Raw genomic sequence first — 23,282 nt, forward strand, 5'->3', positions numbered from 1 at the left:
AGGTAGGGAAGTGCCCTTTATAAGCAACTAATAATAGCAGAGAAAGGGAAAGAGAGGTCTTTTTTACTCCAACAGGCCCAGGTGTTCAGAAATTTTGTAGTAAGAAATCCTGGCCTTCAGGTTCCACTAAGGTGTTGCCCTAACCAGGAGCCTTTCAACTCTGAGGGAAAGACCTGGCCATCAAAAATATGAGACTCAGTTTCTTACCCCTAGGTGCTTAGGGTGTCTGGATTTTAACAGAGAACTTGCAGTCTCACAGTGAGATACCTGGATCACTGGTTGGGAGAACAGGAGTCATAGAGATTTTGTTAAAATGTAGTTTTAATAAGCCTGAGGCCAGATACTCCAGAGAGCAGCTACCATGTCCCAAGTTGCCTGGTCAGTTTACTTGTGAGCCTCCTGACCCGCAAAAACCCAATCCTTGTAGCTGTTATTAACTCAAGGCCCAGAAGAAACAAATTCTTAGTTGCCCATGCAATAAATACAGGTTGAGTATCTCGTCTATAAAATAATTAAAACCAGAAGTGTTTCAGGTTTCAAAGTCTCAGATTTTGTAATGTTTGCATAAAACTTTTTTTTTTTTTTTTTTTTGGTACTGGGGATTGAAACCAGAGGTGCTCAGCCACATCCCCATCCCTGTTTTATATTTTGAGACAGGGTCTTGCTGAGTTGCTTAGGGCCTCACTAAATTGCTGAGGCTGGCTTTGAACTTGCTATCCTCCTGCCTCAGCCTCCCAAGCAGCTGGGATTACAGGCATGCACCACCACTACACTCAGAAAACTTTCATTCAAGCATCCTAACCCAAAACTAAAATGTTCCAAAATACAAAACCTTTTCAGCATCATGTTAGCATTCAAGAACTTTCACATTTCAGAGTTTTGGATGAGGGATGGTCAACCTGTATTGAAACTGAATTTCCCGGAAGAGGAGGAGAGTCTAGGCATCCAGAGACATTAGACAGTGACTTCCTGTGACCTTCAGATGACTTCTTCCAAAATAGAAGTAGGGTGTCACCAATTAGTCAGTCTGGCTGCCATTTATTTGCATGTGGAAAAAAAAAATAGGTCAGAAGAGCCTTATAAAAATTTTGTTAATTTTTTCCATCAATTTATTTCTGTATTCCTTAAAAACAAAGTTTGATACTGTTTTAAAATACTGTACACCAAACAAAGCAAACGGATTCATCCTGCAAGTTGGTCTACGTTCTCTTTACTTCTGTTTGCCAGATGATCTTCAATAATTTCTGCAAACAGATTCCTCTTCAACAGATTATATGCAAGAGGTAAAAGCTGGCCAGCTACTTTATGAAAATACTGAAAAATAAAAGAATATGACATTAAGCAGAGTAGCAGACAATACAAAAAAAAAAAAAAGCACTGTTTAACAAAGCCTACTTCCAAAAATGAACAACTAGCTGCTCAATCAGTGAACAGTAAATTTGGGGGCAGGCAAGTGGTATTTTGTCGCACAAAGCAATTGTGTATCTCTAAAAGACTAATAGCACGTCTTGAAGGAAATTCAGAAGAAAAACAAGTTAAAATTAAAACCTAAGTGACTAGGGAAGCTTTATCAAAATTTTTCATCCCCAGTTATGCCCTAAATCCTCTTTCATTCTCTTCAGGGTATTCCCACCAGTCAAGATAGATATTAAGCTTTATTTTCTTTTGTAGCTTCTATAAGAATAGGTATGCCAAATACAGGGTTATAAATCACTCTCCCCTTTATCCTCAAACTTCTCTCCCACCCCTACCAATTAACCACTTCATCCCTGTTAAGAGTTATAGTCAGGTTTACTGAATTATTTTATCGTACTGCTTTTACATATATACTAATAGAAAAACTAGCAATGCTAAATTCTTTTGTTGATAAGTTGTAAACATTTAGCACTTCACAAGAAGTACTGTGCTAAACCTTTTCATTACTTGTATATTACTCTTACAAGTGTGCTATTTAGCTGAGTCACATCTTACAGCTGCTCTACTTATTTATGACTATGTCCTTTCTGGCAGATTAAGTACTATCCTGGTCAATGCCTGTATCATTCTGGTAGTTAAACATTTTCATGAATTTTCCTGAAAACCACCATATATGAGGTAGGCGGGAAAAGGCAGTATTATATGATTTTATCAGGGTGCCCAGGATACACCCTTTCTGACCAGTGACATCAACTTCACCTGGTAACTTGTAAAATGCAAATTCTTGAGACCCACCCAAGAGCTCAGTCAAACTTGGGGAAGGATGGAGAGCACCAATCTGAACAGTCCTCCAGATGATTCTAATGTATGCTAAAGTTAGCCATTGGTTTAGTCTTACTCTTCAAATGTGGTCTGTAAAGCAGGAGCATTGCCATCACCTATCAGAAATGTGTAGTCTCAGTCTCATCCCAGATTTACTGAATCAGTTTGCATTTTAACAGTATCTCCAGGTGCTTCATAAAAACTTTACATTACAGTTCAGGAATTATGGACTTAGACGCCGATTTTGAAATCAGACTGCTTATGTGAACACGGGCAAGATGCTTTACCCCTCTGACTAGTTACAAAGTAGGTTAAATGAGAACTAAATGGCCTAAGTGTAGTGTATATGCACATATTATATATAACTAGATACAAAGATGTTAGAAAAAAAATTGCCCAATATTACACATCCTAGGAAGATATGATTTAAATCCAGTTTAGCCCTAGAAGAATGTAAGAGCTTCTACACCTTATTCTTTTTAAAACCTTGAGATAAATAACTGAGTAAGCACCGATTTAGCTGTGAAGTTTTTTTTATTTAATTAGCAAATATCTAATAATTAATGATACCCCCTATATCTTAACCTAAAAAGTATGTTAAAATCATTTGTTGTTCAGCACAGTAGCAGCATGGTGCATGCCTATAATCCCAGAAACTCTGGAGGCTGAGGCATGAGGATTGCAATTTTTGAGGCCAATCTGGGAAACTAAGGAAGACCCTGTCTCAAAATACAAAGGCTAGGGATATAGCTCAGTAGTGGAGTACCCTTATGTTCAATCCCCAGTACCACCAAAACAAAACAAAACAAAACAAAACAAAAAACACCCAAGAATTCAAGTATGATAGCAGATACCCCACCACAACAGAAATGAATATGTATATATATGCTCTCATATGCACACTAACACACCAAACTAAATGGTGTACCCCTAAAATATGTCTAATAGGTAATGTTAACCTGAAAGAAATCATCCTGGTTATTTGCCTTCACCAGAATACAAAATAGATTTCAAAAAATTACTTTCAGAATGTATGCTTAAAAATCACTTCAAAAAGTTCACTTTGAAATACACGCTGAATCCATACCCTATCTCTGCTGGAACTTGGGGATATAAATGTGCACAGAGGAGTGTGTGGTACTGGGTGGGAGGTGGAGTTTTACTCACGTGTGAACCATAGCAAAAGAGGTCCATTCCCAGCTCTAGCCCCATGCCATAATCACACTCATCATTGGCAAACTGCACAAAAGTCATCATTTCCTGAATGGGAGCGAATGCTTTCAGTCTCTCCTCATCACTTGCAGCTTCAACAATTGTCTTGCAAATTCTCTTAAGGTCAGCTAAAATAAATCAATGATATAAAGAAATCATCTATACAATTATAAAGATCATAAACATTTTCATCTGTAAAAATGATGCGACTTTAGTAATTTGCCTTGCTTCAGTTTAGAATGGAAATTTTATAGTTTTTCTACTTGGGGTTCAAGCATAAAAATGGACTAGCAGAAAAGACTTCTTGTCTTGGCAAGGTGTGACTTTCACAATGGAGTTAATTTTAATCCTGATTTTATATAAGCTTTAGATGAGTTTTCAGGAGGGTAGTCTAGGAATCTACAAGCTTTGAACAACACTGGCTCATCTTTATTTTTTATTTTTTTATTTTTTGGCAGCACTCAGGGATTCTATATCACTGAGCTACATCCCCAGCTTTTATTTATTTATTTTGAGGGGCGATCCTCCTACCTCAGCCTCCCAGGTCTCTGGGGTTATAGGCATGTACCAATATGCCCAGCTTCATCTCAGTTGTAATTGTCCTCACACTAGGCAGTTAGTTTAAATTTGCCTTTTTAAGTAGTTGGAAAATAAAACAAAAAAACAAAACAGGAATATGAAGCAGAGACTGTAGCTCACAAAATGCAAAATATTTGCTGTGGAGCCCTAGACAGAAAGATTACCATACCAAGCTCCAGACCAGGCCATGCACTGTGTTAGGAGTTGGATTAAAAACAGAAAATACAAATAAAGTTACTCTTTTTTTCCCTGCCCTGTCTTATTAAAAAAAATATTTTTGAATAAAAACAAAGTGACAGCTATATAGAAGACAAAAAAATTGCAGAATTACATCTAAAGCCTTTACCAAAATGGGAAAAGTGTAGCCATGGTGAAAGTGTAATTTGAGGTAACAAAAGAAAAATTTTAATAAGGAAAAATAGTGACCTCACATTTCTAATTTGGCTTTCAACATTTTCTTAATTTTCTGAATGCCAATCGATCTCAGATCTCAGGATCTGATAAATGAGATTGAATATCCTAAATATCTAATTAGACTTCCTTTTGTCAAACAGCAGTACTTTTGACAAATTATACGTCTTAACAGATTACTAAAAAAAACATTTGTAGACAAGGTGATACAAGAAATGGTTCAAATATTAATAAATGCACTTGAGAATGACACTTTATTTAAAGTTATATGTATGAGTCACAATATTCTGATAATACTAGTTAAAAATATGGTGATTATCAAAAGCAGTAAAGGTATACCAGGATTTTTAACCTGGTGTATATTATTTGATTGCTTCAGTTGTGATGGCCATGCAGAATACATGCTGTTCTATGAGGTGACATAATATGTTTTGTTCCCTTTCCCACCTTTGATAGTATCACACTGGATAATTAACCTTTTATCACCTATATTCCTCACTATCTAGCTAAAAATGATAGTGATGTTTATTGGTTTCAAATCTTTTTAAAGTTAAATAAGTTTCATGATCTTTTTTCCCCTCCTTTGGAAAAATCGGTGCCAATCATTTCAAGGAAAAGCATGAGCTTCCTTCAAAACCCTCCTTTCTTAAGAATAAAAAAATAAGTGGTTCCTTCCTGTAATCATAATATATAGCTAACTGATCAGGACCCTTAGAATCTATCTCACCACAGTGCTCCAGGCCATCAATCAGGGTTGCTATGGAAGTAAAGATCTGTTTGTTTTAGGAAACACTTTAAGGTTTATCAATTTCTGGTATCATATTTTCAGGTTTTGTCCCTGGCAAATCACATGGGCTAGAAAAGAGTAAGCAACTTACAAGAATTATTGAGCTAGAAAACTACTGAAGAACAGAGATGAGGACAGCTTACTATCAACATAAGGATAAAACATTCTACAGAAATTCATTTAACAGAAGCTCTATTGTAATTCTCTGTGAATACTTGACTAAAAAATGAAAGCTTAAATATTACTACTCAAAACACTTGATTTAACAATTTTGGAGGTCTAATACTTAATTCCTATTGTAGCCTGTCACTAACACCAACTGGAATACTTAAGCTAGGCCACAGTAGTTTTGTCTAAGATTCAGGTAACTGTCTAAGCAACTATTTTCACTTTGTATAAACTCTACAGTCAGAAAGACCAAGTATGAGTGAACCTATTTCCCTTTTGAAAATGGGAATAAAATCATGAGTTATGTGAAGATCACATAATATTATGTATATAGCATTTTATATAGTGAATCATGACATTTGAGATTGTGCCATAAACTGGGTGTGGTGGTCCACACTAGTAATCCCAGAGACTTGCAAGACTGAGGCAGGGGGATCAAAAGTTCAAGGTCCGCCTTGACAATTTAGGGAGACAGTGTATCAAAATTTTAAAAATGTAGTTCTGTGGTAGAGTACCCCTGAATTGAATCCCCAGTGCTGAAAAAATTCAGATTAAAATAATAATGTAGGAAGCTTCAAAGAGGATTTTGAATCGTTAATAACTAGCAAAAAGTTTAACTGACTTGCTGATCTCTGTCACATATCAAACTGTCAATCGATTATACCTCCTGGAAGGCAACACTTGGCAAGACAAGAAGATATTAGATTCTTAATTTTACATCTTTCTACTACTTTTCATTCAAAAATAAGCTATAAAAGAACTTAAAACCTATAATAGTAGACTTAATATTAAACATAAAACTTCAAGACCACAACTAAGGTAAGATAACAGCCTTTATTCCAGGGTGCCATGATTCAAAATCCACTACCCCAAAGTTTCAGACTGCTATCGCTATAACAAACACTCTCAACTTTGCCTAAATGAGATAGTAATGATGCTTTTTAAAGCTGTGGGTGGACTAGTAAGCAGGAAGGCAGAAGAGATGGTCACTTAGGGTACAAGAGAAAGACTGTACAACAGGAACTAAGTACTATACTCCTTCCCCAACAGAGATCAATTAAGAGATATGGGACAAATCAGCTTGTCTAATTAAAATATAAAACGGACTAATTATACAACTGATGTTTTTCTAGTATCCACATTAAAGAAAGATGTGAAATTAAGATATTTAACCTAGTATTTCTAAAATAGTATTTCAACATACATTCAATATAAAAACTAATAATGCTGATTCAACTTATAAATTTACATTAAAATTAAATTACAAATTCTTCTCTCAGTCATACCAGCCACATTTGACGTGCTGGTGGCCACAGGTGGCTAGTGGCCATGCTATTGGACAGCTTAGCCACCTTTATTTCCCCATGAATTCCTCTAATGTGGTAGGAATACAGGAAAAAAAATAGTTATAAATGAATAGTTGTCTTATAAGACATCTCAATCTCAAAGTCTGGGAACAGGTCCTCGAGAGAACTGGTTAAAATGCAAACTCCCAGGACCAATACTAGAAACTGGAATGACCAATATTAATTAGTTCTGTTCTGAAAAATGAATGGTCAAATGTGTGTGCTGGGCAAGAATACTTGTTTCCACCTTGAGGAGGTGCTAATTTTTACTTTCTATTAAGTTGTATGTTCTCTTCAACAGGATGATAAATAAAAGAATACCAAAAGGGATGCTCACAATAAGAAGTGAGTAGAGGGGAAGAGAAAAGAGCCAAGAAGTGATTTCAATTCTTTTTTTCCAACAGCAATAATTAGATCTTGTGTAGTAATTCATTTTCAAAGTGTCTTTCTATATATATATATATGAGTATTTCAGGATCTTGGGTTTATAAAAACGAAATAGTTTTACATGAAGATTATAATGTTTACAAAGAACTATAAAAATACTATTTCAAAAATCACTATTTTGTAAGTTGACTTAATGTCAAAGGTTATGAAAGAGCTCAGAGAAAGTAATTTACGTGACAGGTTAAAATTTTTTAAATTCTTAAACATAATTAGCATACTCAGCACTATGAGGCAAGCACTGTATGCTAACACTTTATATAATCTTTTACTTCTCAAATACTTCTATAAACTGAGTGCCATTAATCTCACTTTGCATATAAAAAAGACAAGGTTTAGTGAGGCTACATAATTTGCTATGAACCCAGTTTTAATTCAGGCATGACTAAAACCTAAGTTTGCTCTTTATTGCTACCTATTTCTAAATATAAGGAAAACCTTCTTCCATATATATTAACATATTTGCACACGTTTACGTATAAAATATATTACCATCTGTTTCAGGGAGCTCTCTGTACCCAACATCATTTTTATCTACTGGAACAACCAAACCTGCACTGTGAAAGGTCTTTGTCACGACCTAAATTAAAGAAAGAGATAAACATGAAATTAAATCACGGCAAACAGACCAAATCAAACAAAAAGGAATAAGAGAAAAACCTAAAATAAGCACACAAACTCTGAATATATCTGTTTAAACATAACATTCCATGATACTTTATTTCAGAAAATTTGGACTCTGGTGAAAATTCGATACTCTCTCCTTTAAAATTAGCTAGAAGTCAAATACTTGTTTTTATAATTGTAAGTAATTATAAAAGAATGACATAAATGGCTTTTATTAATTGTGCTAGTCATTTCAAGTCTGTATTTGATCCATTAGGAAGTACTTCCTATTACAGGAGGCAGGTCAGAACATGGGTTTTTCCCTGAGGTCAATGTATCTTCCAGGTACAAAGCATAAAAACCAGGGTTTAAAAAGAAGACAGAAGGAACAGGGTTCTTTTAGTGAGAAGTAGAGGACAGCATTTCTCTCATTTATCCTGCCAAAATCACTCCCTATTTCTACCTGGAAAATTCAAGCCTGTTGACAAACTTCCCCAAAGTAGGGCAGTTTTTAATTACGTGGTGCCCTTTGCAGGCAAATCATATAATCTTTGCTTGTATTAAGTGGTAATTATCATAGATAAAAAAGGCCCGACTAGGACTACCTCCATCATAATTCTTCCAATCAACATCCTTCCTCTTATTCACACCAGTGGAGTTATTTTTAGGTTATTATTTTAATAAAACATCGGCTTCAATAGTCTACTTCTTTGTGCAGTCCAGTGAGAGCTACCAAGACAGAAGAAGGGCACATTTCCAAAGTAAACTTTTTTTTGGGTGGGGGGCAGTATTGGGGATCAAACTCAGGGCCTTGTGCATGCTAGGAAGCACTCTACCATGAGCCTATATTCCCCATTCCTTTCTGCTTTATTTTATTTTGAGACAGTCTTGGTGAGTTGTCCAGGCTAGCCTTGAACTTGCCATTATCCTGCCTCAGTTTCCTGGTAGCTGGGATTACAAATGTATACCATAATACCAGCTAACAAACTCATTTTAAAATTTTCTCACTTATGTGAATTAAATAATAATGTATAGAGACATATGTCCATTCTTGCTTCTTTATCTTTTATTGCTGGGCACAGCCTATAATCCAGCCACTCAGGAATCTGAGGCAAGAGGATTCCAAGTCCCAGGCCAGCCTGCACAACTTAGTAAGATCTTGTCTCAAAATAAACAAAAAAAAATCAACAATCAAAAACAATAAACCAAGGATCATGGGATGTAGCTCAGTGATAAAGCACCACCGAGTTCAATCCCCAGTAGCCCGCCCCCCCCACCACACACACACACACACACACACACACACAAATCCTAAAACACAATATCCTCATTATCTTTTATTAAGCCACAAAAAGGATAGATTTTGCAAAGGAACTTTACAGACAACTACTCACTGTTTGGGATAAAACAAAGTTATAGCCTTGTATCTTTATACCCCCCAAAAATACAGATGGATTTTAGGATTAATATAAAAACCTATAAGTAAACTACTGGAAGGCAAATTTTTTTTTTCTAATTCTGTGTTGGAAAAGGAAAAGAGCTAACAATATTTAAACAAATCAAGTAGGAAAAAAAAATCAAGAAAACAATTTAGACAAATTAACTGATGGAAAATAACTGCAAAACATATAATGGTAAAATTAATAGTTGGGCACAGTGATGCATGCCTGTAATCCCAGTGACTCAGGAGGCCAGAGGCAGGAGGATCCCGAGTTCAAAGCCAGCTTCAGCCAGCCTCAGCAACTTAGCAAGGTTCTAAGCAACTTAGTTGAGACCTTGTCTCAAAACAAAATATAAAAAGGATGTGGTTCAATCCCCAATACCAAGAAAAAATAAATAAAATTACTGTCTCTAAAACTATAAAGCCTTTAAAGAAAAAGACTAACACTCAAAACACAAGAATAAGAATAATTCTAACCTTGATAGAAAAATGGCCCAAGTTAGGCAGAGTCACAAAATAAAGACAATTGCTTGACAGAAGTGAAAAGTACCATCTTTTATAATTTAAAAAATGCTAATTAAAACAATGAAGTATGATAACTATCAGCATGGAAAAAAAACTAAACCAATGGAAAAAAAAACCCATAAAACTTGAAACAAACCAAGAAAAAACAGACACACAACTACCTTAAACTACTAGTTTGGACTTGGCATTACTATATGCAGGCAGTTCTAAGGAAATAAACAGGTAAATATGCAAAGAAAGATATAAAAGGATAGCTACTGTGGGTTTGTAATCATGAAAAATTTTAAGCAACCTAAACACCATACTCTGCAGCCACTCAAAATTATGAGGCAGATCTTACAGTTAGCAATAGGAGTGATATTCATATTTGTAAGTGTAAAAAGCAGGTCACAGAAGAGTGACAATGAAAGAAAAAGATAATGGTGGTGCTCACTGACTTGTCTTTTCCACTCAGACTAAATGACATACAAGTAAAACTATTGTGTATACATACTTTCACAAATGATTAACTAATTGTCCCTAAAGAGGTATCAACTATTGGCAAATATCAGAATCCTAACATTATGAGAAATAATCTTGTACAGATACCCTGTATAGGGCAGGTGATATCCCTAGGCAAAAGATCAGGAGTGGATGAAATGAGATGCCTTCATTTTACAGCATTATTTAACAAATGTTCACTTTTTTAAATGAAGGAATCTAGGCATAAAAAAGGCAAAGTGGCATACAGTTAATCATTAAGAAGATAGAATGGAAATAATACCAAACATAGAAAGTGTAAACTTAGGTCTATACCTATCACTCAGTATTTTGGACAAAGCATAAGCCTCTATGTTGTAGAGGTCAAATGAGGTAACTCATATCAAGACTTTGCATTCCAAAATACCATAAGGTACTGTCAGTATAAAAGATTTATACAGTGCTCTATTATACTAAAATGGTTCTCTTATTACTCTAATACTTAAGGACAAAGTCATTAACATATATGAGTAGAACTGAATTTTTCAGGAATTGAAAAATATGAATAAAAAAACTCATAATTAAAAAACAAATGTACATATAATTTAAGAAAGAAGGGCTGGGGTTGTGGCTCAGTAGTAGAGTGCTTGCCTAGTAAGTGCAAGGCCCTGAGTTCGATCCTCAGCACCCACATAAAAATAAAAGTATTGTGTCCAACTACAACTAAAAAATAAATATTAAAAAAAGGGATACATTTACCAACAGGGGAAGATAAAATCATGGTTTTATTGTAAGTTCTTTTTTTTTGTATTTATATTTTTACTATCCATGTTTGTATAAAAAAAATACTAAAAAGAAATCTCATGGGTGAGGGGGGCAGTACAAACATAAAATTTAGATCCCAATCATGTCTTATAGTTACAGGGAAGAATTAAGAAAACCTGCTATGAAAAAAAATTATAGTTGATGGCAGAAAAATAAAACAAGGCTCTAAGTAATCTAATATATACCACTCCTCACTATTTATCCTAAACAAAGTTAGCATGCATACCCATATTTACAGCAGCACAATTCACAATAGCCAAACTATGCAAATGACCATCAGTGGATGAATGGATAAAAAAAATGTGGCATTTAAACACAACAGAGTTTTATGTAGAACAAAATGACGGAAAAATGCACAAGAAAATGCATGAACTTGAGTACATTAATTTAAGCAAAATAAGCCAAACTCAGAAAATCAAGGGTTTTATGTTTTCTCTCATATTCAAAAGCTAGAGAGGAAAAAGGCAAAGAAAGCTGGGTGGAGGGCATCTCATGAAAATCTAAGGGAGATCAGTGGTGTAGAGGATGGGGGACGAAGAAAGGAAGGGCATGGGGGAAAAACTGGGAAGTGATACAGCCAAATCATATTATATTGTGTGCATGTACAAATATATAACAATGAATCCTACCTTTATGTGCAATTAAAATGCACCAATAAAAATATGGAAAAAAGAATTTTCTAACAACTATTTAATCCATACTGTCTTCAGTTCAGACAAAATAGGAACACAAAATAATAAGGCCAGAGTTGCTACCCTCCTTATAAGGTGGAAGAAGCAGGGCAATGTGATACATGCCTATAATCCCAACTATTTGGGAAGCTGAGGCAGGTGGATCGAAAGTTCAAGGCCAGCTTACTGAGACTGTCTCAGAATAAAAATAAAAAGGACTAGGATGTAGCTCAGTGGTAGAGCACCACTGGTTCAATCCTCAGTACAAAAAATAAGTAAATAAATAAAAACAGGAATGAAAGATACTTCCTACAATAACCAGAAAGGTAGAAGAGCAAAAGTAATTAAAAATACCACATTGTAATGAGTTTCATTAAAATGCAAATTTTTACAAACTATTTTTGGTCTTTAGGACCAAAGATAGAATTGCTACTGCAATTTATTGTCTACAACTTAGAATATCACTAACCCTGCAAATGAATCAAGTTTAAAGAGGAAAGTGAAGTAGATTTCCAATAACTAAGTATACACTTGTCACCAGTACTAGTTTATTTACCAATAACAAGTATTTCATTTGGCTTAGAATAGAACATTCAAGTGAACAAGCTCCAATAGACAACAATGAGAAGCTGAAAGAGAATGAGAAGCCCTCATTCCAGTGACAAATATCTTTCCTCCTCAGAGGTTGCAAGAAGAAACTCCTACAGAATCTTTTTACAGCAAAGCAAAATTCTGTTAGCTTATCTGTAAACTTACCCTGAAATTTATGATTAAAAAACCAAAATGATCCACAACTCAAAAGTGCTTGCTTCTTTACAAATACTTTACTCAACACTGCAGGCATTAGGTGATGCAAAAAGAAATGTTGATGGGAAAGAGAAAGGACTTTAATAATACATGTTTAATACATGTTAATTGGAGAGAATGAACAAACCCCCCTCTACACACTGTCTTTCAAAACAGAACTATCTTCAAGGTCCTTACCCAAGTCACTCTAAAGCCTATCTTTGCAAAACTAGCTCCTTCCAAAAATAAAACAAAACCTGGCACTAAGCAACACATCTTAGCCATTAGAAAAAGAAATTTAAATAAGTATTAATACATACAAAGCTGCTTTCACTTAACTTTAAGAAAGGATCAACTGATATAACAAGATTAAAAGAGTAGTAAAGTACTTAGCCTGTGTAGCAACCTACAGGAGTCATGTGACTGCTGCCCCACTACTATCCTCCTGGAGGTATCTGGAGGCCACCCAGGGAGTCCCTGAAAAATGGCGTCCAACATTTTTAGGATAGGGCTAGAGAAGAGAAAGTGCAGGTAGGGAAATATCTGCTAAACAACATAGCAGTTAGATCAACAGATTGAAATCATACTTTCTTATCTCTCTGTTTCATCTTCAGGGTTCTCTGTTCAAGTGAGTACCCCAGTTTTCTGGCTGCTTCTGTGAGTTTTTCATCTACGTTTTTCAACAGACTAGCTTTCTTTTTATCTGTTACTTCTTTAAGTTTTTTCATCACAAATAATCTGGAAAAGAAGTAAAAGCCCAATTATATTGCTGATCACTGTACTAAGTACAAAGAAGCTAAGATAAAAACACCAAATTCCATGCAAGAAAGTCTTCAGAATCATTACCAATGGTTCTCTCAAAATTCCTAATAGTTTTCCTCAAACAAGGGAAAAGTAATATTAATAAAAAGTTACCAGTCACAGAAATAGCAAATATGATTCAAGTTTGTAGTATTTCTTAATTATAGGGAAGAGCTATTTAAAAAGCTGAGATTAAGTCAAGTCTTAAGCATTGCTTGAATATTAAGACACAGCATGCTGCTTTGGAGAAATCTGGTATAAGAAGTCAAAGTAGTACGTAAATACCAAAAAGGATTTTTTATTTTTAAAGAGCCAGGACACTGTTATAATACTTAGGGTAAACAGATTTTTTAAAATGTTCACTTCAAATCTGTTAAGACAAATTTAGAAAATATAGAAGGAAAGTTTATACAAAAGCATAGTCCAAAGCAGTTTTTTAAAAGACTGTTAATGCCCAAAGTAATTTTATATTTATCATAAGCAGGTTAAGATTTTTATCAGCAGTATAGAAGATCAAGAGTAAAAGGAAGAGCTGGAGTGGCAGCTGAACACACATGTTGATCCCCTTCCTTTGTAGCCAGTGCCAGGCCCCAGGAAGAAACACTTCTATTTGCTACCTACTTTTAAGAGTTTATAATGTCCACTGTAACACTGCCATGAGTTGAGAATTACAAAAGTCTTAGAAAATTTATAGTGGGTGCTATTCTTCACTCCTTTTTACATATCGGGAAACTGAAACATAAAGGATAATCAACTTACCCCAGATTGGAGAGCTATTAATGGTGTTGATTAAAGTGCCATAGAAACCCAAAACACCCAAACCAGTGCCTCCTGATTGCAACACACATAGTTATACTAAACTTTACCTTCAATAATCATCAGCTGTATACCTAGAGAATATGTTAACTATAAGTTAGTCAATCTTCAGTCCTTCTCAAGCTCTCTGGCATGGCATATAGAGCCTTCAAGTTTCTCTGGGCCACATATTTCCCACATTCATATGGAATTACTGCTCCCTTACCTAAAACACTTTCCTTTCTAATCTTTCTAGTAAGTTCTTATGCAGCCATCAAGGCTCTTTATCACATTATTATAAGTATCTTTATACTTATTAGTGAAACATTGTCTCAGCTTCAAATGTACTTTCCAACAGTCTGCTTCTTTATATTCATTTTATATATATATGGTTGATATTTTTTTTTTTTTTTTGTCAGTGTGGTGCTGGGGATTGAACCCAGGATCTTAATCATGTTAGGCAAATGTTCTAACACTGAGCTATACCCTTAGCCAAAGATTAAGCAATATTTTCATTAAATAAAATAACTAGATATATGACACACACATGTTTTGTCGAGATAATCCAAGATTATCTACAAAAGTCATGAAAATGCTCTCTAGAAATCTACAACTTTTGGATTACCATAATTCCCCTTTGCAATAGACTGTAAATGTGCTAACAGATATTTAATTGTAAATAGAAGAATTGAAATAGAACATTTTCTTACTTGACTGCAGCAAACACATTATCTCCATTTTGAACAATTGTACAATTTTTCTTTGCTTCATTTATACCAACATATACAGGCAGTTCATCAGGAGAATCCCTGTTTTAACAAAAGATCAAAAATTTAGCTGCCCATAATGTATATTATCAGTCAACTAGAATTTAAAAGTAACAATTTATGCCTGTAAAACTGAATCAAATTTGCTAGGTTTTAACTCTAAGTTTCTTAGGAATATCTATGATGAACCTTATTTATACAACAGAATCTAAAATTAAGATTTTTAGTACCTACTTTTATACCCAAACACAAAGAAAGGGGGAATAAGGCCTGTCAAAAGAAATAGGAAAAATTATACACAAAATATACATAATCATTGATTTTAAAAGCTGTTAAAAATGGTGGAAAACTAAAAGCAGGATAGAAGATTATAAGACAATAGAAATGACATGATCTTATTCAAGTATGTAATCAAATTGTTTTATTTTAAAATTGAGGAAACCAACACAGAGAGGTTAGGTTACTTGTACTAGGGCCTAGCAAATTAATGTCAAAGTCAGAAACAGAATCTAAACAACCCAATTTCTAGCCCCATGAGCATTCTTCTGTACAATACTTCTTCCTGGGTTCATTTTATCTTTTCCTCTATCATATTATACTTAATCTCCAAAGAATCTCTACTGGTTCAGGTGAACAAGGTATTTTCCACCTCAAACTAATTTTATTTCTTAACATTCTAAGCATTTGCATATATTCATTTAATCCTAATATTCCTATCAAGTACATACAATTATTATTGCCATTATTTCCTCAGGGAGGAAACCGAGTCACAGAAAAACCATAGTCACTAATGACTCACATAGAAGGACCAGTCTATTCAACTCTAGAGCCCACTCTAAACTACCAACTGCTACTGTGTCCCTTGGAAGCACCTGGCTTACCTAAATCAAAACAGCTGTTCTAAAATATCTATCTTTAGCTAAAGGAACGTTTCTGAACCCCCAAGGGAAAACAGGTTTATACCTACAAAGGAAAAAAATCAGTGAGTTTCAGCCTAAAGAGGCACTATCCTATAGTAGGTTAAAACATCAAGAATAACAGATGGTTCATGTCATCACCAACAAGGGGAAAATAGGTCTTTCACATTGGTAATGTGAGTGAATGTCTATTTACACTCACTGAACTATACCCTCAGCCCAAGATTAAGCAATATTTTCATTAAATAAAATAACAAATTATATGAGAGGCATAGAAGAACATTAGTAGCCACATTTTAGAGGAGAAAAAGAAAAGATCCTTTACCTGAAATACCCCATGTGGTACTGAGTTTTATTATCGCCAATAATAATGGTCTGGAACTCAGGAGGATCATAGTAAAACCTCCAGTGAAGATTAAAGTTCAAACCTAATGATTTTTTCTTCATTTTATGTTTTCCAGCCAGAATATCATATGGACCCACTAATCGAAGTCCAAGACTTGTGGAAAGTGAATCTACAGAGAAAATAAATTTATTTAGGCAAACAGGAAATACTGCCCTTTTATTAACAAACTACTTCTAAGTAATTACTACTTTAAAGAGCTTCTAAAAATAAAATACAAACAAAAAACTTCATATGTGAAGATGTTACTTGTAAAAATTCCCATGGAAAAGAAATCAAGTGTTAACATGTAGGATTTTAAGATTTCCTCTTAAATTCACTAACTATCAGATTGATACTTCAAGCATTCTTATTTCAACCAAAGTAAGACTTCTGAACTGCTATAGGCAAAATAGAGCCAGAAACACTCACCTTACTCCTTACTACACTGCTGTCAACCTTAAATATATCAATTAAGGGACAGACAACAGATAGCAAAAAAGTGTGGATTAAGAATGATAAAACAGAGGCTGGGGCTGCAGTTCAGTAGTGGAATGCTTGCCTCATGTGTCTGAGGCCCTGGGTTCGATACTCAGCACCACACAAAATGAATAAATAAAATAAAGGTATTATGTCCACATACAACTAATTTTTTTTAAAATGACAATACATTTTTTTCCTCTTTATTTCAGTTAATTATCACTTCAGATTCCCTTGACTCTCTGATAGTCTATTTGGCCAATCCTAATCTTCCATGATTCCATTCTTTCTCCATTCACAGACCACTGAGGTACAGTGTTAAATAGAACCACAGTCATGAAATCTATGCAAAGATGCAACTTTTAACTCAGATGGGCCCTTGCTACTTCTCTAAGAGGAGGTAAACACTCCTCCAGGCAGGATCCAGTTACACAAGGACACAGGGATGCAAAAGAGGTAACAAAGTGACTAAAAGCCTGGAAACATTGAAGATGTTCTTTTTTTTTTTTTCCTATGAACTACTTGTATCCTTGGTCCAAGTTCCTATTATCTTTTTCATTTGGAGAAGCAGAATATTTCTGGAGCAACTCACCAGCTGGCTTTTCAGGATCAAGTTCTTCACAAAACTTCCAGAAGTGATAGAAATCTTCAGGTAGGGAAAGCTTATAATGATTTTCTACTTCTTTGCGAAGGTCACTGGAGACATCAGCTTCACAGGATTTACTCTTCTTCACATCAACTGCCTTTTCACACTGAAAATTGGCATATACAACTTTGTTCTCCAAAAGCAATTTCAGCAATTTTCCTTGCATAACACCATTGCTTATTCTTATTCACCCATCTCTGTGTGTATTTGTGCTTTTAAACACCTTTTTTTTTTTGTACTGGGATTGAACCTAGGGATGCTCTACATAACTGAGCTACATCCCCAGCTCCTTTTTTTTTTTTTTTTTTTTTGGTTTACTTGACACAGAATCTTGCAAAGTTGCTCCGGCTAGCCTTAAACTTATGATCCTCCTGCCTTAACCTCACAGGTGTGTACCTCTACTCATAGCTAAACACTCTTAAGTGTTAATTCTGAGTAAAGGCCTGGGAATTCTTTTGGACCAAGAAAAATGAAACATTTATATGGTGGTCAAGAGGAATCCACATAGAGAAATGTACTTAAAGACTTGCTAAGATAATGAAAACAGAAAACAAAAAAGTAAAAAATAAATAAATAAAAAGCAGAAAAAAAGGAAATAAAGGCAAGGCAGGTTTTGCCTTTATTTGGTTATCAAGATATGATCATGCATTTTGTTTAAAAAACCACTGATCACTGCTGGGCATGATGGCACATGCCCGTAATCCCAGTGACTCAGGAGCTAAGCCAGGAGGACTGCAAGTTCAAGACTAGCCTCAACAACTTAGTGATGCCCTAGGCAACTTTGCATGACCCTATCTCAAAAAATAAAAAAGAGCTGGTTTCATTCTCTGGTACCAGAAAAAAAAAATATCAAAAGCAAATTATCATAGATAACTGTAAATAACTGAATGTAGGAAGTTAATCAGTTAAAAAGCTGTTTCTTTAGCAAAGTGCAACCAGAGTTTCTTTAGGGTTATTTACTACAAGCATTACAGAGCCTTCCATTTTAGAATGATTTTCTCCTTTCTGACATTCCAAATAAAGAGGTTAGAAACAAGGTTAAGCATCAATAGTCTCTAACAAAATTAGAAGAATAGTGCTAAACTCTGGGCCCCAAATCCAATTATTTCAGAAAAGGCCTTTTAATGTCAGAAGTAGGTTATGAAACCTCTCTCTAGTGCCTCTGAAATGTGAATAGGCTAGATTTTACAAAGACAGATGGATATCTGGTAAGTTTCTGCAGACAGTATAATTAGTTGAAAGATCTCTCTAGTTTTCTAAGTAGCAACTGTTTTTCTTTACAGGAACCTAAACCCTTTCTTTTTGAATTAAGTTCTTCCCATTTTATTCTTTTTTTCTACCTAATTAGTGGTTTCCAAATAGGAACCATCCTCCCCCTGACCCCACACCCTCCCAAAGGACATTTAACAACTTCTAGCAAAGTTTTGGTTGCCATAAAATAGGGGGCAGGGTTCTAGTGGCATCTAATGAGATAACAGGCCATAGATGATGCTCAAATTCTACAATGCACAGGATAGATCCCCTCAACAAATATTTTATCTGGCCACAAATGTAAATAGTGCTACAATTGAGAATTCTGACCTAGATGTTTCACATATTTATATTCTTTTACTTTCCCATAGACTCAAGTTTACTGATGTTATTTTATGTTATCAGTCTATAACATGTTTATAAATTAAACGATACAATGCTCAGGATGGCACTGCTCCACCAAGAAACCAGAACAAATGAAATGCCTATTGACAGAATGGGCGGTTAATATTTTTCAAACAATGGAATGTTATACTTAGTGAAAAGGAAATACAGTTAAATGGCAATATAGACCTATCTTAATATAGAATTTAATGAAGAAAAAAGTCATCCAGGGGCTGGGGATGTGGCTCAAGCGGTGGCGCGCTTGCCTGGCATGCGTGCGGCCCAGGTTCGATCCTTAGCAGCACCACATACCAACAAAGATGTTGTGTCCACCGAGAACTAAGAAAAAATGAATAAATGTTAAAATTCTCTCTGTCCCCCCCCTCACTCTCTTTAAAAAAAAAAAAAAGTCATCCAGATTATATGCAGTTTGACATTGGTATGTGGTACATGTCTATAATCCTAGCTACTGGAAACTGAGGCAGGAGGACTGCAAGTTTAGGGTCAGCTTGGCAACTTAGTGGGACACTGTCTCAAAAAATAAAAAGGACTGGGTCATTGCTCAGTGGTATGGCATTTGTTTAGCATTTTTAAGTCCCTAGGTTCAAACCCAGTACCAAAAATTTTATATGCAGCATGACAGCCTTTTTATGATGTTCATAAACTTAAAAAAAATTGTTTATATATATGTTCACAGGTGATAAACTGTAGAACAAAGGCAAGGGGAAACAAAGTTCAGAATGCTACCTACACTGATTAGGGACTATAAGAAGTTAGGCAGGAAGACTAGGGGAGGAACACATGTAGATGTGGAGCTACTGTCTGTGTTTGAGTTCTTGGGGTGGGCAGTGGGTTTACAGTTGTTGTATTAAATAGACAAGGTAAAAGAGGATCAGAAATCGACCAATAAGTTTATTACAGCCAGACTTATAATGCATCAATCCAAGGTCATTAAAATATTAAATTGAACAAAAGTATTGAAATAGCAATCAAATAAGTCAACAATAAGAACCATTTATAATAAGAATTATAAAAACAAGGAATATTTATTGTGTACTTGTGTCTTACCACCATTCTAAGCACTTTCTACAGATTATCTCATTTAATCTTCACTACTAGCTTATGAGCTAATACTAGCATCCACTTTGCAGACAAGGACATTGAGGTTATGTAACTTTCCCTACATCCCTAACTAGAAGGTTGAAGAGCAGAGATTTAACCCCAGGTTTAAACCTGGCTCCAGAACAGATTCTTAACTACCTCAACATATTGCTTCTCCAACTACAAATAAAAAATAGTAGAGGGCTGGAGATGTGGCCCAAGCAGTAGCGCCCTCACCTGGCATGCGCTGGGCCCTGGGTTTGATTTTCAGCACCCCAAAAAAATTAAAAAATATGTTGTGTCCACCAACAACTAAAAAATATTTAAAATTCTCTCTTAAAACAAAACAACAACAAAAAAACACCACACAGAAATATATGAAGTCCTGACTGGTCATCTCTTGTAACTGTCTTTGGCTCAAACTTAAGATGTTAGAAAAGCCTTAATGTGCATTGCAGAAAGGCAATTTTGCATAATGGTTAGTTTGTCTGGGTTGACTTGACTCCACTGGTTTCCAGCTATCCCCCTGGGTAAGTTACTTCTCAGTGCCTTGTTCTCTCATCTATAATAAAGGACTATAAAGTACCTGTATCACAGGATTGTTATGAGATATAAATTATATTTAAAAACAAGAAGAACAATCTTAACTAGCTATTATTGTTAGCTATTGATAGTCTCTACAGGATCATCTTCACCTTTGGTATTTTATTTATTTATTTTTAAATGCATTTTTAATATATTTATTTTTTAGTAGTAGTTGGACACAATAACTCTTATTTTTATGTGGTGCTGAAGATCGAACCCAGGGCCTGGCCCATGGTAAGCAAGCGCTCTACCCTACAACCCCAGCCCCTGGCATTTTATTTTTTGATTAAACCAAACCAGCTTTTCACTGCAGTTTCAAAGAGGGTTTTTCAGCTTTACCTTAACACACACTAGTTCAGCATCTCCAAGTCCTTAACGACTAAAAATTTGAGACAGCTGTTCTCTTCAGACTTCACTCTCACCCAGGTGTTCCTAGAACGCATGCCTCAACGAGAAGAATGCCTGTAACCACAGCCCTCTCAACAATTAAGCTTTCAAACAATGCCACACCCTATCCAGTTTAATACAGCCAGAAAAATTTTTGTAAAACTTTCAATATCACAATGACACTTCTTTCCCAATTCCCTTATTACCAATGCAGTGCTTATGCGACTCCCTGAACTGTGTAAAAGTGTAAGAGAATGCGTACACTTTCTGTCCGACCTCAATAGTGCCTTTATGATCAGTCCTCCTTACTTCCCCATCTCCCAGGATCCTGCCAGGTAGAATGCTCCTTTGGGCCCCCCAATCCCCTACACCTTTACGTCAAAGGAACTCTTTGCTTTTCTTCTCTGCCTTGAAGAACCTTTTTCAAACACCAGTTGTCTTAAGTCTTCTTGAGCAATCCCCTGGAACTCGTTAAATCCTCCTCCAGTGTTTCCAGAGCACTTTCTACTCTCCAGCATTATCATCTCAAACAAAAAAGGTTACCGTAAAATGTTTATTCACTTGTGCCCGGTCTTCCCAGGCTGGGGGGCTCTACATGGGGCAGGGGTCGCCGGGCTCCTCCTGAACCCGCGGCGTCCTGCACAAGGTATGGGGACGGCGTCGGTTTCCAATCAATGTGGCTGCGTGAATGAATGAGCAGCGCAGCTGGGTGGTTCAATCTGCTTCCCGAGGAACTGAGCCGAGAAAAGTCGGGCAGCAGACGTAAAGGCTACTTCCCAGTCCAATCCCCCGCAGGGCGGGAAACATCGGCCCTGGACAAACCGCTGTTCCCGGGCACACAGCTGGCGCTCAATGGTTACCCGATGAATGCAATGTGCTGCCCCCAGGTGTCCCGACTACGCCTAAAGCTCCCCGCAGAGCCCGCTTAGCCTTTCAGGTAGTACCTGCTGCCCCTCCCTGGCGGGCCTGCGCTTGCCGCCGCCGCCGCCGACCATTCTGCCTCTGCCGCGCCCGCGGCCGCGGTCTCGAGTTCCGGCTGCTACCGAAGGCATTCGACTGCTTCCGGGTTCAAAAGTCACCAATCCGAATCCCCACGCTGGCCCGGGAGCGCCAATTTAGAGCAAAGGCTCCGCCCATTCCCCGCCCCCTGAGAGTCACAGCGGGCCGCGGCCCCGCCCACTCCCGCGCCCACCGCCCCCTTCCCTGCGGTGGCAATTGGTGCTTGATCTCTGCCAGGGTTCACTGTGCCCTCGGAATTGCCTTCCAGGGATGCTCCAGGATTCTCCACAGCTACCTAGTTTTGGTCTCCTTGAGGTGGACTTGAACCCGGGTGCGGTGGCCCAGGCCTGTAACCCCAGCCACTTGGGAGGATTGCAAGTTCAAGGCCAGCCTTGGCAATTTGACAAGCCCTGTCTCAAAGTAAAAATAAGAAAATAAATGTTAGGGGTGGGAGGGGAAAGGAAGGGGTAGAAAAGGCATGGAGTAGAAAAGAAGGTGGAATAAGATGGACATCATTACCCTAAGTACATGTGTGAAGACACGAACGGTGTGAATATACATTGTATACAACCAAATATGAAAAGTTGTGCTCTATACGTGTAATATGAATTGTAATGCATTCTGCTGTCCTATATAACTTAGGAGGATTGCAAGTTCAAGGACAGCCCTGGATAGAATAAAAAGAAAAAGAAAACAATGTAAAGGTGGACCAGAGGTGTTTACTGTTGACGAGGTTGAATGTATGACCTTGTCCTCACTTCAGCTCCTTCATTGTTTTTTTCTTTATTTCTATTAAAAAATTAACCTGTTGCTCTCCTTTATCCTCTCCCTCCCGCACTATGCTATAATTGCCTGATAATAATTAATCCCCAATTATCTCCCAGAAATAACTCAATCTCTACCCTATTCTCTTGCCCCATCTCCCTCCAGGTGTTTTTAGTACAGTGGGTTTTCTTAATCCCGGCTACCCAAAGTGATATTTGAGAGTTCTTTTTAGTCTATTCTTTTTATATCATCACATGTTTTTGTCATGGATGTGGTTCCTTTTATGTACCAAGACATAAATTGCAGGGTTTTTAAAAATGCTTTCTACATAACTGCATTGGCTTTGATTCTTTTGAGTTTCTTTTGGTTGGCAATTTGTTTATATTTGGTCTCTGTCCTTAATGCTAAAGGCTTTCTTCAACTTTTGTGATGAATCTGCTGTAAATTTACATGTAGAAGTATTGTTCTAAAACAGTGCTTTGTGGATTTAGGAAAGGCTTGTCAACTGCTAGGCAAGATGGATG

At 36.3% G+C, this 23,282-nt stretch overlaps 1 protein-coding gene across 1 annotated transcript; it reads right to left on the reverse strand.

Annotated features, from left to right (window-relative positions):
* Positions 1–1,086: 1,086 nt before the first annotated feature.
* On the reverse strand, positions 1,087–22,092 carry Hpf1 (histone PARylation factor 1). The gene is made up of 8 exons (XM_005325503.4): positions 21,939–22,092; positions 17,233–17,392; positions 16,104–16,293; positions 14,805–14,903; positions 13,086–13,236; positions 7,678–7,765; positions 3,406–3,578; positions 1,087–1,314 (listed from the first exon to the last, which is right to left on the reverse strand). Exons 1-8 carry the CDS (start codon positions 22,044–22,046, stop codon positions 1,183–1,185), a joined length of 1,101 nt encoding a protein of 366 aa, XP_005325560.2. The 5' UTR covers positions 22,047–22,092; the 3' UTR covers positions 1,087–1,182.
* Positions 22,093–23,282: the final 1,190 nt, after the last annotated feature.

This window comes from Ictidomys tridecemlineatus, chromosome 14, assembly GCF_052094955.1.
Source record: "Ictidomys tridecemlineatus isolate mIctTri1 chromosome 14, mIctTri1.hap1, whole genome shotgun sequence".
In the NCBI taxonomy this organism is placed as follows: domain Eukaryota; kingdom Metazoa; phylum Chordata; class Mammalia; order Rodentia; family Sciuridae; genus Ictidomys; species Ictidomys tridecemlineatus.